Source organism: Schistocerca gregaria, chromosome 2 (genome assembly GCF_023897955.1).
Source record: "Schistocerca gregaria isolate iqSchGreg1 chromosome 2, iqSchGreg1.2, whole genome shotgun sequence".
Classification (NCBI taxonomy): Eukaryota; Metazoa; Arthropoda; class Insecta; order Orthoptera; family Acrididae; genus Schistocerca; species Schistocerca gregaria.
Window position 1 is genome coordinate 784644337 of NC_064921.1, and position 16752 is coordinate 784661088.

A 16752-nucleotide genomic window follows, 5' to 3' on the forward strand; every position below is an offset into this window, starting at 1 on the left:
GCTTTTACATAACGTACATTTACCTACGCTGGGAGACAGAAGGCATACACAACGTATCATGAATAGTTAAGGAATGCATAGCCATTTGTAATGTTGGGTGCTGTCATCTTCTTCTTAACCGTAACTTTGGCCTGGGAGAGAGTATGCGTTCTCTATATTTCTTCACCAATCACTTCTGTCCCTGACTTTCGTGGTCCATTCTTCTTTTCTCTGGTCTCTTTTCTACCACATATTAGAATACCGTCGTCCGTGTATGCAAGCCGATTCATCGTGTTACGCTCGTATTACTCAGTATTATTCCAGAAGGGTTTAATTTTTGGTGTTATCGGCTATCTTTTCTAAAATTAAGTTGAAAAAAATATTGGTGGCAATCTGTCTCCTTGTCTATGAAGAGTTCAGACTTGACAATACACTGACATTCCTGTGGGGATTTTTACACTACAAAAATATTTCCTCTGAACACATCGTACTAGATATATTAACTTTAGGGGAAACTGAAAATTTAAAAAAAAATGGTGATTGTGCCCCTATGTATGTTGCTATTAGCTTTCTTTGCAGTCAACAAGAACTATGTGAATTCAACGTCATGTTTCCAATCAATATCGATTACCTCGCTGAAAATGAGCGTAAAAAGCTGATATATAACTTTTTGTTCCTTCTGATAATGAAGTTGACAGTCGCTACAATTCCTTCTGCAACTGGGATCATTCTCTTCAGTAGACACTGAAACAGAATTTATTGCTTTCATTAAGGCGTTCAATCCCTTTATAATTATCACATACCAAAGGCTAGTTTTTAGTATAGGGTATATTACAGCCATTTTCCAGTCTTCATGTGATCTCTCATACTACCAAACTTCCTTTGCAGTTTTGCAATTATTTGAACGTGTACAGTTCTTCCATTCTTTATTAGCTCTTCTGCTAATTTGATCTTCTCCGAAAGCTTTATTGTTTTTTAGGTTTTTAATTATTTGTTGAGTTTCTTCTTCATTGGAGGGTCTCTAGTTTGCTGTCTACTCTGTCTGGTACCTCACATGGGAGAGACTAACTGTAATTCTGAGAAGTGTTCTCCCCACCGCCTTTCTACTTCAGTGTTTTTCGTGAGGATCTTCACCTGTGTTTAACAAATATTTCTTTTTTCTTATACAGAACGATAAAGTCTCTCGCCAAGTATGAAGCGCCTTCTGAACGGTTCCATCTGATTTCACGCAGCCCGCATAACGTAATCGTGCTGCATTTCCCGCTTCTTGACAATTCTCAGCCGCACACAATAGGTCCAACAACGTGCCGGATCGAGATTTTTGATTGGAAGTGTTTAATCATCCACCGTACAGTCCGCACTTCATTCCCTCTGACTTTCTCCTCCTTGCTCACACAAACTGCTAGCTGTGAGGACAGCATTTTGGCACAGACAACGAGCTGTAGGCTAGTATAGAGAAGTGGCGAAAAGTACAGGTGGGTGCCTTTTTAAGTAGGCTGTTTAGGTTTTATATTGGTAACGCCACATAGCTCTCTGTATGAAAATCACTGGCTGTGCTGTGTGCAGTCTGTGGCTGGTTGGCATTGTTGTTAGAATACTCGGTATTGTAGTGTTGGGCAGCTGGATGTTAACAACGCGTAGCGTTGCGCAGTTGGAGGTGAGCCCCCAGCAGTGATGGATGTGGGGAGAGAGATGGCGGAGTTTTGAGAGTGGATGATCTGGACGTGTGTCCATCAGAGACAGTAAATTTGTAAGACTGGATGTCATGAACTGATACATATATTATGACTTTTGAACACTATTACGGTAAATACATTGTTTCTTTCTATCGAAATCTTTCATTTTCTAACTATGCCTATCAGTAGGTAGTGCCTTCAGTAGTTAGAATCTTTGATTTAGCTGGCAGTAGTGGCGCTCGCTGTATTGCAGTAGTTCGAGTAACGAAGATTTTTGTGAGCTAAGTGATTTGTGAAAGGTATAGGTTAATGTTAGTCAGGGGCATTCTTTTGTAGGGATGGTTGAAAGTCAGATTGCGTTGCGCAAAAAAATATTTTGTGTCAGTTTAGTCAGAGTAGGTAAAGAGCGAAATGTCTGACTACGTTCAGTTTTGATCAGCTGTTTGAAAATCAAATAATGTAAGAGGTTTATCAGTACAGTAATTTAGTAGTTCTTCTAAGGGGACGTTACAGCTTCTATGATGAAGGTACTGGAAAGTTGGCGCGGTGACTGTGTAGAGAAGTAGCTGTAAGGTGACTTTAAATATTACAAATAAAACATTTTAGATTTTCACTGTGGTTTCCATTTCGCGACGTATCGATCATTGAAAACATACCGCCGCAGCGGTTCTAGGCGCTTCAGTCCGGAACCGCACTACTGCTACGGTCGCAGGTTCGAATCCTGCCTCGGGCATGGATGTGTGTGATGTCCTTAGGTTAGTTAGGTTTAAGTACTTCTAAGTTCTAGGGGATGATGACCTCCGATGTTAAGTCCCATAGTGCTCAGAGTCACTTTTTGATAACATACTCTTGTGATAATTGAGGCTGATGCCTTTCGATCCACCCACCAACCACAGAGCAAAGTGCGCCGGATTGCCGGTCGGCCGAGGGCCTTGCAGCTCAAATACGGAAAGTCACGCCTGCAGCAGCTGTTGCTGTATTTGATGGCGCCACATGCTCCGGACACAGCGCTGCTCTCGACAGCACTACCTGGCCTCCGCGACCCACTTGACATTTTCACAATTTCCTGATATTCTTTCGCCGGCGGTTGAGGAGGGTGCGTCGCTTAAATACGGACAAATTTCAATTTGAATTTCCCGCCATGTCGTAGTTCCACGGGAGGTTGCGATTGGCGTCTTGAAAGCCAAAGGCACCTAGTAAACAGTCAGAACTTCAAAAAGGCCGAGATGTTACGGATAAGGGCAGATGACAACCAAAGAGGCGTGATTATCGATAGTCGCCGCGCTGCGCTCTCGCCCAATGAAATAGTTCGATTCTTCGGGCATCCGAGATCAGCTGTTTACGATATTGTGGCCAAGTATAATGCTTCGGAGACGTCTGGGGAAGGTTCCGCCATCTCAGCTAGGAAACCTTATTCGAGGAAACGTGTGTCACGAACTGCGACAGTCATCGAAAAGGCCCAGGCGCTGATTTCGGAGGACCACGGGCAATCGCTGAGGAAATTGCCGTTAGTATTGAATGTCAGCAAGTGAACAACGTGTCGGATGGCAGAGGAGGACAACATACGAACCATTCAGTCCAAAACTGACTCTCGGATAACGTTGACACGTCCTGGTCAAAGGAGTTCTGGGCCCTGAATAGCCAGAATTTGAAATTCCTCGACTACTATGTTCGGAGCGTAGTTACCAATAAGACGAGGCACCCTAATGTCACATCCCTACGCACCGCTATCGAAGCAGCATTCGAGAATATGGACAGCACTGTTTTAAAGAGCGCGTGCGATCGCTTCAGGACGAGATTGTAGGCGATCACTGCGGGGTTGAAGGGGGTTACATCGAGTAATGTTACTGTTGAAAGATTTCATTTGCATTTGTTTTTAATAAAAATGGTTTTAAAAAAAGTTTCGTTTGTTCGGATTCAAGCGCCGTACCCTGTAAAGCGGGTCGCCATCCGCTCGCCAGTCAGTCGACACCAAGAGTTCACAGCTACGGTTACCTGGGCCAAGAGCCGTCTACGGATGCGGCTCCACAATCTGAGTTCATTCGCCGCAGGGCAGCCTACAGGAGTCGAAGCGTAGCACCTCAGACACCGTGTCCAAACTGCCGATTTTTTGCAAGTACTTCAGCCACGGACTTCATCTACATACTCATGTTTCTGAACTACATCAGTGCTGCCCAGTCTAGGACACTTAATTCAATGGCTACGTTAGCGTAACGGCGTGGCTCATACAGTCAAGAAACTGCCCTTGTGTATGGTCTCAGCTACAACCAGATCTAGACTCTTTTTACTGACATTCAATTAGGAAGATGGTTTTTGTTTTAAGGTACTGTGTAATAAAATTCAGCTGTTCCTTTGGCTGCCAAGACACATTGTAACGTGACCTTCCCACAAACGGATTCAACATGGAAGCACAAGGTGTGCAAAGCCACTATCAATTTGTCGCATAATGTACCACAAGTTAGGGGAAAACTATTTGGGTAATTGTAGAAACAAATATACTGGCAAACGTATTGCGTTTAGTAGAGTCACTAGAGGGAAATGATGAATTAGAATAAAGAGTCCTGTATGTGTAGACGTGGTGCCCCTCAGTGTAGCCGGCCGGAGTGGCCGTGCGGTTCTGGGCGCTACAGTCTGGAACCGAGCGACCGCTACGGTCGCAGGTTCGAATCCTGCCTCGGGCATGGATGTGTGTGATGTCCTTAGGTTAGTTAGGTTTAATTAGTTCTAAGTTCTAGGCGCCTGATGACCTCAGAACTTAAGTCGCATAGTGCTCAGAGCCAGCCCCTCAGCGTAGATAGTCCTGGGACTGTGGACGTGGAAATGTCCAAATGACTACCAACTGATAATTGGCAGATTTTGCATGAAGAAGATGGAGGCAGAGCAAATTTACACCCAACGCTGAAGTAAGCTACCAGCTTAACAGCTGAGAAAGAAGGTAGCTGACTTGGAAGTAGCAGAGAAGATAGTGACAGAGCAGCTATTGTTAGAATATGAGGATCAGTTTACTTCTCATGGCTCTTTTTCAGCGACCCCAGTGTCAGAGCGCAGAATCCTAACTGGAAATGAACAGCCTGTTTACCGTAAACAGAGTTGTATACCACATCATCCGCAACCACTAATGGAAAAATTTCTTATGGATGAATTTATCAACCCAGGAGACGGTATTACTGAGGAAAGCACCAGTCTCAAAGGAGCACCAGTGGTAATCTTTGCAAACAAAAGTGCAAATGTAAAGAAAGAGCATTGCTTTTGTTGTAAAAATCAGTTCATCCACAAACATGTGGTTACAGATGCCTACCTAATCCTTAATACGACAGGAATTTAGAATAATCTGAGGGATTGCAAATAATTCTTACCGTGGACATGCAAAGTGGTTATCACCAGTTAGGTGTATCATTACAGTATTACACAAAGGCAGCATTTATGATCCTGTCAGGGTAGTATTAGTACTGGCGTACGCTGCTTGGGCTGAAAAAACGCACTGCCCACATTTTAGTGTCTCTCGGGCAGATAATAGCAGGAAACACAGACAATGTATCATGAATTTAGATGTAGGTTCCACTTATGCAGATCGGTAGAAAGCACAAACAGCTGATGAAGACTACAGGCTATTTATAATGCAGCCCCAAGTAATTGTTCTTAATGGAGTGCTATGTAAACAGTCGAGACTCTGGCTTCATTTTTGGTACCAATACATTGCGAAATAAAGAGTTATAATATGATCATATATTAGCAGGTTACGGAGACATAGAGCGACAGAATGAAGGGTAGTCGAATAATATTGGTGGTGAACAGGTAAACAGAAGGTGCGACAATACGTAAAGAACTGACTACCATATGCACAAGAACCCGGATGAAGTCATTAGTGTGTTTGCTGCAGAGATTACCTAAGGCCTATAAACAGTTTGAGGTTATTTTTCTAGACGACTTACATACTTTTGGAAAGATGTCTGCAGGAAATCATTATAATTATGTTAACGTTTAAACAATAGCTTACTACGCTTCATAGAAGTGATAGCTTTTCCAAATCTGCAGTCGACACAGAGGTGAAAAACCATGGTTAATAATTGGTTATTAAGTTTTGGTACTCCAGAGACACTGATTATGGATCATGGTACTTCCAACATGTCGAAACTGGCAAATCATTTCGTTCTGTGCTACAAATTCGTAAAATTAAGAGCAAGCACTTTGGCAGAAGTGAGTCGGTTCAAAGGATGTGACAGAGAAGATGGTGAGTTACTGTGTTAACACTCATGATGACTGGGATACGTTATTCATAATGTCACCTTACAATTTAAAATTTCACAAAAGTATCGGATCATCGACTTACGAGGTACCGTATGGATGGAAGATGCCATCACTGTTATATACACGGAAACCCAGAGTGGGTGTAAACAGTGCATCAGTGTAAAATTTGGTGATAAAATTACGGAAAAATGACATAAAATACAAAAAGCGAAGACCAATGCTGTAGAGTGGCAAGAGTAAATAATGCAATGTAGTGCTGAAGGCAATGTGGATGAGTCCTTACACTGTGAAGATAAAAACAGTAAAATTTTACTCACCTTATTTAGGTCTGCACCAAGTGGTAGAGATCTCCTCACCGGTAAATGTGACGTTACAACTCCATACTTGGAAGACAGTCGTACGCTTTCGGCTTATAGACCCCTTCACGTCCAAAAAACAGAGTTGTAAGGCATACTAAAGAATAGGAGAGAGGAAGCTGCTCCTATCCATTCTGCAGGTTTAACCAAACCTGTCATAACGTACCTAAGCGCTGTCTATTGATGCTACTGTACTTGTTTCCCCTGAGAAAATGTTAACTGTGCAGAACGGGCGCTTTAGCGCAGAAAAATTCTTGCATCATGTTCAATAGTACCACAGTGTATAACAGACCCGAGTCATCGTAATAGAACTTTTTGTCCTCGGGAACTCTCTTAATCCTGATCGGTGCTTGTGTGGCCTATTTCTAATGCAAGCAGAGAGCACGCACCAGATATCCCAGTTCATTATCTGAAGAACCAATGGATTGACGACAAGATTTGACAGATGCAACAGAACATACTGGGAGTAGCAAAAGGCTCAAATGGCTCTAAGCACTATGGGACTTAACATCTGAGGTCATCAATCCCCTAGACTTAGAACTACTTTAACCTAACTAACCTAAGGACATCACAAACATCCATGCCCGAGGCAGGATTCGAACCTGCGACGGTAGCAGCAGCGTTGTCCCGGACTGAAGTGCCTAGAACCGCTCGGTCACAGCGGCCGGCTACTGGGAGTAGCATTCACTGTACACCATTTGATGGAGTGTGTAGGGAAGAAGAACAGACAGTGCGTAAAGTGCACATAGCCATTTGATAGTGTGTGCTCTGCAGGGACAGAAGGAAAAATGCAGGATCATTAGTACCGTGTTGTTTCGGTAGTTGAAATTTTCAGCAGCAGCCTGGGATTTGACGAACCGAATTTTTCCAAGGTGGGAGGAAAAGTTGTGGCATTAGCTTCAGGCAGGCCTATGCAACCTTCCAAGTAGTATGCGGGCAAGCCAGCGATGTAATTATGCAGCTTGGCATTGAAACAGCACTGGCGCAGCAACATGCTTCTTGGCGTTCTGCAGCTCAGTGGTTCACTGGACTCCTACCTGCCTCAGCAGAGTGGAGCGTTTCCACAGTTGACGAGATGACGGACACCACTTACAGGACGCGTGGCTGGAGTGAGTATATATGCCGACAACTCAGGTGGTGTCGTGCATTCGACCGGTGGAGTCGCCATGCCACTCACTGGAAGAATGAGTGCCGAAGCTACCACAAACACCTTCAGCTGTTTCCAGAAGAGAAACACCCATTGCCATGTCTCCGCAATATCCTTTCTTTCAGGAGTGCTAGTTCTGCAAGGTTCGCAGGAGAGCTTCTGCAAAGTTTGGAAGGTAGGAGGCGAGGTAATGGCAGAGGTAAAGCTGTGAGGACGTGGCGTGAGTCGTGCTTGGGTAGCTCAGTTGGTAGAGAACTTGCCCGCGAAAGGCAAAGGTCCCGAGTTCGAGTCTCGGTCCGGCACACAGTTTTAACCTGCCAGGAAGTTTCACCTTCAGCAGTGTCACGAAGTAGGCGGGTCCCTAGTGTACAAGACGCCAGCTGGACCTGGTCGTCGAAGGCTTAAAACTGGATCCGCCGAGGCGAGGCCGCCCAGTGAGTGCCATCATCTGATAAAAAAGCCACTCTCGGAGGGTGCTGGGTTCACCTCAGGCCGCAAACGTTGTCCGCCAGTCCAGCCGTCTAACCCCGCTGCGTTGACACGCAACCCGCGTGACAGTGGACACTACCTGCGCAGCATTCCATTAACTCGGCACACGTCGCTTACTGCTTAGCAGCTGCGACCGGCGTTTCGACCACTTTCATCGCAGTGCTACATGAAAGGTAATTATAATGAAAATAATTGTCGAGTAAGCAGCCTTGACCTTATTGCCCTCCGCAGTTCTGGTGATCACATCCCACAGCAGTCACAAGTGGCCGTCCTGCAAAACTGTAACCTCCGAGCCGTTAGACCACTACAATAAGAGCTTGAAGTATCTCATTCAAATTACTTCCAGAGCAGAGCTGCTTGCCCAAATCGGCGATGCATTTTACGGTCTGACACAGAAATCTCCCAAAATCGACTGAATATAACGGCCATTGTTATGAAAGTATCAAGCACGTCATCTACATCTACATCTACATATTTACTCCGCAATCCACCATACGGTGCGTGGCGGAGGGTACCTCGTACCACAACTAGCATCTTCTCTCCCTGTTCCACTCCCAAACAAACAGAACGAGGGAAAAATGACTGCCTATGTGCCTCTGTACGAGCCGTAATCTCTCTTATCTTATCTATGTGGTCTTTCCGCGAAATGTAAGTTGGTGGTAGTAAAATTGTACTGCAGTCAGCCTCAAATGCTGGTTCTCTAAATTTACTCAGTGGCGATTCACGAAAAGAACGCCTCCTTTCCTCTAGAGACTCCCACCCGAGTTCCTGAAGCATTTTCGTAACACTCGCGTGATGATCAAACCTACCAGTTACAAATCTAGCAGCCCGCATCTGAATTGCTTCTATGTCCTCCCTCAATCCGACCTGATAGGGATCCCAAACACTCGAGCAGTACTCAAGAATAGGTCGTATTAGTGTTTAATAAGCGGTCTCCTATACAGATGAACCACATCTCCCCAAAATTCTACCAATTAACCGAAGACGACTATCCGCCTTCCCCACAACTGCCATTACATGCTTGTCCCATTTCATATCGTCCTGCAATGCAACGCCCAAATATTTAAATGACGTGACTGTGTCAAGTGCTACACTACTAATGGAGTACTCAAATATTACAGGATTCTTTTTCCTATTCATCTGCATTAATTTACATTTATCTATATTTAGAGTTAGCTGCCATTCTTTACACCAATCACATATCCTGTCCAAGTCATCTTGTATCCTCCTACAGTCACTCAACGACGACACCTTCCTGTACACTACAGCATCATCAGCAAACAGCCGCACATTGCTATCCACCATCCACGTAATAATGCTCTGGACGAAGTGTTCTCGATACTTATTATAAATTCAACAAAACCAGATTATCTCGAATGTGTAATTTATAAATTACTCATGTTGTTGGAGTTATTTCTGTTTGTATAAAGGGCAAGGTAGTTTTATTTCAATACCTTTATTCCAATCCTTTTTTCGACAGAATCGTGCTGTCATCTTCAGACTGGAATTACACTTGTGTGTATCTTTACATACATGCGTCGTAGACATTCTGAGAATAGAGTGCAAATAAAATAGAAAATCCACGTGGTTTGTCATTTATAAAACAGAATGATCCCCGGTGGGAACACTTGCATGTGAACGTATACCCTAAGTTTAATGCCAATATGAATATGACAGCACAATTCTGTCGAAACTCGCAACTGGAATAAAGATATTTAAATCAAGCTTTCTTGTCTTTTACAAAAATATATAAGGTGTAAATATTAGTTTTCAGAGCTGGATGTACCTCCACATGTGGGTAATGTTTAAACGCTAGTTGATTATAAAAATGTTTCTTAAGAGGACATGAACTTCTAGTTCTGACGTTCGTCTTAGAATGTTTGTCGCTGATGCCATGGAATTCCGTATATTGCTGACATTGATATTCGAGAAAATATTATTTACACAGATGTTTCAGCTAACGTAAAGTATGTCTTAAAGCAGAGTGTATCTGCAGTGCCTACTTCTGTGAATGGTCGCCCAGTTTTGTGTGCTCTCACTGTTCACGGAAGCATTATTGGACCAATTATGTGCCCGAATATAATAATACCAGAACAGCCACATTTGCTGTTAATCTAAAGTGTTGTCGGAACCGTTTTCTTGACTTGAGACATTTGATAATTGTCTGCCACAACTTCCTGTCATGCACCAACGACTTACAGAGTAGCACATAAATCCAATTAAACCGCAATTACTTCAATTAATTAAACAAAAATTTAAATTTTTCTGATCTCCTACAGTCTTTATCCTCTTGTTTCTCTCTCTCTGGTACTATAAAACTTATTCATTGATGTTCTGACACATGTCTCATTATCCTCTCCCTTCATCTACTACTAACTGTTACCGACATTTCTTGTCTTAACCATCAACTTCGTTTCCAACGTCCTTCTGTACCACATCTCAACTGCTTCCATTCTCTGCTTTTGCAGTTTCGGCACAGACCTACACTGGCTTCTTTATAGTGGTCTGCTCTCATACAATTCTTCCCTTAACCGAGGCCAAAATGTTTGACAGCTGCGGACATCTTTTAGTGAGGAATACACAGTTTGCCTTTGCTAGTTTGTTCCTTATATTCTCCGTGCTTCGCCCGCCATTTGTTATTTTGCTTTCAATGTTTCAGAATTCCTCTTCCTCATTTATTGTCTGGTCCTCGATTTTGGTTTTAAGTTTATCGCTAATCTCTTCCCTGCTACTGATCATATCTTTGGTCTTCCTTTGCTTTACTCCCAACCCATGTTCTGCTCACATTAGACGGTTCATTCTGTTTATCAGGCAAGGGAGAATGTTTTATCTAGAGGACAGTGCACCTAGGAACACGTAACGTTTCTCGATCGGTACTCCAGCCTAGTGACTGATTTCAGAATCACATTAAGGAATGAGCACAAGAGACCGCTTTATACAGTTTCTGCCACTTTCTACAGTTTGTTATTTTTTTGTGCGGCATTTGTAAATATTTCGAGCTCTACACGCTTCAGCGCTGTATGACCTACTCAAGCTATGTGGAATATGTTGTTCATTCTTCACATACAGAGTTATATGGCAAGAAATATTCTATATATTTTTAAATCAGTTTATATGATATGTAGATGGTAAAGTCAAACTTCGTTGATCGTACGTCATTGAGTACGTTGAAACAGAAGGTCTTTTTCCATGGAACATCGGATATTTACTAATTAACTGAGTTCCGTTAGTGTCTTAACAATTGTGACTGTCTTGAAGATGGAAATTTCTGTTAGTTTCCAGTAGCTTCAGTTTTAAAATGTATTTAACTTGTAACTTGTTTTTGATAATACTTTTACTTCATATGTTTTCACTTAATAAACACTGCTGCGAATTAGATTAATAACGTAACAGATAGACGACTGAATACACTACTGAAATAATGTTCTCTTTTAAATTTCAACAGAATATTTGCTTCTAGATACTTGAACATGTTGTACTTTGGAACATTTTCTTTCGTTTGGAGAAACCTTAATTTCTCGATAAATTTTTGTATTTCAAGAAAAGACTGCAGCGGTAAAATGTGAACGCCATAATATAAAAATAAAATAAAAAATCTAAAAAGTGTGCCAAGGTATAATACTCTCACCTATGGTTTCACTTGCGTGAAAAGATGGAGAATTGGATTCAGTGATTCAAAAATAGTTTAGACGTTAAGTTTGTAACAGATTGCCTTTTGTAAGGTAAAGTGTTGAATTTATTGGTGCATTTTATTATTTTCGCAGTGTCAATTGAAGGTACTGTGGCATTCTACTAGTGGCCTTCAATAAGCAATATAACACCTTTATTCTGAAAGCAGGTTCGTTTTATTCGGAATTCGAATACACCGTGTTATTCCTCCACTCTTTTGGTCACAAGAACCTATTTTTCTACATAATCTCGGTTCATTGCGACTACCTTACGCCACCTAGAGGCCCACAGGGTACCATTGTATTGGCCGATGTCTTGTTGCATCAGTAACACCCCCCCCCCCCGCCCCCCCCCCCCCCCCCCCCCCACCTCCCACCCGTCATCTGATTTCCGCGGAGTGCGTCCATGATTGGGATAAACGGAAATCGGGTGAAGCGTAGGCGGCGATGAACCCATCGGGCACACAGTTTTCCGTTTCCCAACTGGTGGACGAGAGCGTCACCATTACGACAGAGACGTCCAGTTGTGCTGTGAGGTGTTTAATTGTGTTCCGTCCATCACCTCGAATGAGAGTGTCCGCACCTCCGGTACAGACGCCATTTTGAAGGTTACGTGTAGAGCAGCCAAGTATCGGAACTTTATGAAACTGTAGGGAATGAAGAGGGAACGTTACAAGATGTTTCGCAACAAACTCAGAATTTTTCCCACCGAAATTGTCCGAGAAATCTGTTGCTTTAAGCACTGGGGGCCCCTAATAAGTCTTCAACGGAGAATAATCGCCGGTCTCTAGAATATTCGATTTTAGGCTTTTAGAAAAACAGAAATAATGACACTGACACTGTAAACTATAATCGCGGCTGGAAGCAATAAATGGTGTGTGTGTGTGTGTGTGTGTGTGTGTGTGTGTGTGTGTGTGTGTGTGTGTGTGTACTCACTGGCGGGACCCGTGGCGACCAGCAGCAGTAGCAGCGAGGTGGCAGTCAAGTGCAGCAGCACCCGGAGGCCGTCCATGCTGGATGTCGAGTCGCCGCTGTGGCGTCCCACCAGTGGCAGCGCTCGCTATATACGGCACACCTGCCAGAGAGTATCTGGCGGTCAAGGCCGGCTGTTTAGCGAGCATGCGGTCTCTGCTCCTCTGACGTCATTCAGAACCGGACGGACCTTGAGGCAACCACTGTTTCCAGGAGCTGACTGCTGCCTTCGAGTGCAATTCCCTCTAGATGACGACTAATTCCATTTTTCCCCACGGGAAGACCACAAGAATCTACTACACGTATCGTCGTAAGCAAATTATTCTTTCACTGTACTGTCTCATGTGTAGCTCTGTATCACAAAACAAACGTCAGGTTTAAAAAGCTGTCCACGTCAGCGTGTGTGTTGCTGGTTCTGTTTTGCGATGTGGTTGGGGTACCCATCATCGTCTGACCACCGGAAAATGACTGTAACATGGACAGTGTTCGATGACAGCTAGCGCCAGACACCCAGGTATATACCAGGTGATCAAAAAGTCAGTATAAATTTAAAAACTTAATAAACCACGGAATAATGTAGATAGGTAAAAATTGACACACATGCTTGGACTGACATGGTATTTTATTAGAACCAAAAATAAAACAAAGTATTGCTGGACGCGTGAAAGATCTCTAGTGCGCGTCGTTTGGAGATGATCCTGTCCTCAGCAGCCACTTTCATCATGCTTAGCCTCCCAGGTCCCCAGACCTCAGTCCGTGCAATTACTGGCTTTGGAGTTACCTGAAGTCGCAAGTGTACCGTGATCGACCGACATCTCTAGGGATGCTGAAAGACAACATCCGACGCCAATGCCTCACCATAACTGCTTTACAGTACTGTCCACACCATTATTCCTCGACTACAGCTATTATTGAGGAATGATGGTGGACATATTGAGCATTTCCTGTAAAGAACATCATCTTTGCTTTGTCTTACATTGTTATGCTAATTATTGCTATTATGATCTGATGAAGCGCTATCTGTCGGACGTTTTTTGAACGTTTGTATTTTATTGCTTACCATGTCATTACAAGCATGTGTGTCAATTTGTACCTCTCTATCTACATTATTCCGTGATTTATTCAGTTTTCAAATTTATACTGACTTTTTGATCATCCGGTATTTTTGCTCTGTGATACAGAAAGGACTGAGGACATTTCGTGGAGAAGCTGAAGAAACTGAAACTTGCACCAAACAACCTCCTGGTCAGCTTTGATGTTCCTATGTTTACGAAAGTGCTACGCTCTGGAGCACATCGGTTCCATTTTCCCGCAAGACATTACAAAGATCCTACATGCATGTCTCACCACGAGCTATTTCACGTGGAATGGCGATTTCTACGAACAGCTGGAAGGCGTCGCAATGGATAGTCCTCTTAGTCCAGTGATGGAGAACTTCTTCTTGGAACAATTCGAAGCACAGGCACTGGACTTGGCGACTTGCATACCTAAGGTGTGGTATAGATACGTCGATGATACTTTAGTTGTGTGGAGCAGTGGTGAAGAACAGTTCGCTGACTGCATAAGACAATTGAACAGCCTTCATGCAAACATAAAATTTACCATGGAAGTAGAAAAGGACAAAAAACTGCCATTTCTAGATGTGCTGGTCACAAGGGATGGCGAAAACCTGGGACACAGCGTGTGTAGAAAACCGACACACACGGACCGATACCTGCACAAACTATCAAATCACCACCAGGGCCAGAAAAGAGGCATGATTAATATACTCGTAACGCGAGCAGCACGAACATGTGAGCCGCAGAACCGCAGACGCGAAATGCAACACTTGGAAAGTGTTCTGAGGAGAAATGGGTACTCCACAAATTATATTACAAGTGTAACAGAGACAAACACTCGTCGAAGTAAGGAATCAGAAAAAGAAATGTCGGATACGGCCTTTCTGGCATACATTCCCAGAGTGACGGACAGAATAGGCCATATATTGCGCAAACATGGCGTAAAGACGATTTCCAACCGACGAGGAAGATCAAAGAGTGTTTTAGATCGGCAAAGGAGAATAGGGACCCACTTGCAATGTCGGGAATATATCGTATACCACGCACACGCGGAAAAGTTTATGTCCGAATGACTGGGCGATCAATCAACACCAGGATCAAAGAACAGACATTGCAGGCTGGGGCAGGTGGAGAAATCGGCCGTGGCATCGCACGCACTGAGTCAGACCGACCACGTAATAAAATTCGCCGACACGGAAGATGTGGCTGTAGAGAAGCACTATCACACGCGTTTGTTCAGATAAGCTGTAGAAATACAAAAACACGCGAACAGCTTCAACAAGAAAGAGGAAAGCGTTAAGGTAAACAGATCCTGGCTGCCGTACTGCAGCGAACGACCGTTGCAGGTAGCAAGAGGAGAACCGCACCGAAAATGACCGCGGAGAAGCCTTCGGACGTTGGCGCGACAGGCACATATAGTCTGCTGGGCTCCAGTTCACCACCGGCAATGGAGGGTGAAGCTTTGACAATGCCAGCCACTCGTGCTGACGAAACGTCAGTAAAATCATTGGATGAACGTCGGCCGAAGACCCCGAGACAGAAGCCAGTAGGCAGTTTGTCAAAAAGTGGCCATGAAAGCCTTAACAATTTTGTAACACAGTTAATGGTGAAAGACGTGCGATTAACTTCCGGTTGCTGTTTAATTCAACATAAGACACTGCAATACAATTACATAACTTTACAATGCACTGTCAACGATAGGCAACAGCAAGGTGCTACATTTACCAGTCCAGTCGCTTTCCCGCCAATACTAGAAAGGTCACTGACGACATCACTTTTACAAATTTTACACTTCTCAGCAATTGCTTATAAGAACGTACTTTGCTGCATAAAACATCCCAACTGTAAATGAGTTTCTTTAGTTGTACTACAGCCTAAGACGTACTCTAGTAATATCTGATCCCGAGTTTATAAAATGAGACATTAAGCCATGCGAATAAGCAACAACAAGTAAGCGAACTTCTGGCTGGCGTGACAGAAAAAACAAATAGAAATTAAGTACGTTTGACTGTTTTTATTACATTCTCTCGTACATTTGCAAGCCTTTTCAGAGAAGAATATGATGATGAAGTTATTGTTTTGCATTATGTCTATTTTCGTGGCAATCTGTCATTCATTTAAACAGAATCAAAATGCAGAAAACTTTGAGGCTATGGTGTAGTTTTGGTTTGAAACGGTAGAGGCCTCACCACCTAAGTCTTACCTATGAAGAATTCGTCAATCATACCGGTATGACTAAGGCGTTGATGGAAATTGCATACCAACTAAAAATAGTTTGTTTCACCTGATTCATATTGCGAAGAGAGCGTACGATATGTGGAAGCAGGAGAATACAGACGAAGCTTTACTGTAACATCAGAATGGTGAAACTGGATTTATTGAAGCATGTCATCTGAAGAGTATAAATAAAACGTCAGTATTTGTAAGACGAAATGATATGATAGCAGAGACGGAAGATAAATGACCGAAGCATTTACTTAATTAAGGAAGCTTGCCTACGAACTTGCACCAAGAGAGATGACACAGTGGTTAGGGAGGAAGTCGTATAACCCTAGCTTACTTATTTGTTAGATAGTTTAATTAATTTCTTTGCGTGTTTTTGGGTACTTGCATTGTTTAATTCATATATTTCTGGCGTATTATAGTATTTGACTGTTGTAGCATCGCGCTTTAGTGTTTACTTCGTAGATTCTTATTTAAATTGCGTGTGAGTTTCGTATAGGAGGTGCAATTTCGAGTTTTAGTTACTGTAATCGTAAATTCAGCAGATTGTAGCGCAGTCGTTAGGCATTTGTACAGGTTAGTTGATACATTCTTTGCGTGTTCCGCTTGCGTTATCTAGGCACCGACTCGTGCTTCAGTAACTGTTGTTAAACATCGATTAGAATGGACAGGGACTGCGATTGCTGTGTTCGGATGAGGGCTGACTTGGCATCCCTTCGCTCACAGCTGCAATCGGCGCTGACTTCGGTCGCGCAGCTTGAGGCTGTTGCCAATGGGCACCACTGTGGGGAGCCGGACTCGGGTATCACGGGGATGTCAACCTCATCCCGTCTGTCCCCAGATCGGTCTGCCGCTGTGGTTGCCCCGGTTGCTGCCCGCAGTGGGGCTGAGCCCTCGCCTGTGGTTGATTGGGAGGTCGTTCCAAGGCGTGGCAGG

The 16752-nt window shown here is 43.5% G+C and overlaps 1 protein-coding gene across 2 annotated transcripts in view; it reads right to left on the minus strand.

The window, feature by feature from the left end:
* Positions 1–12582, minus strand: part of LOC126336475 (uncharacterized) — a 193052-nt gene extending 180470 nt beyond the window's left edge. For both annotated transcript variants that reach the window (XM_050000215.1, XM_050000216.1), the window contains exon 1: positions 12500–12582. In XM_050000215.1, the coding sequence (XP_049856172.1) occupies positions 12500–12575 (76 nt within the window). In that variant the 5' untranslated portion in view covers positions 12576–12582. The remainder of the gene's footprint in view (positions 1–12499) is intronic.
* Between the last annotated feature and the right edge of the window lie 4170 nt (positions 12583–16752).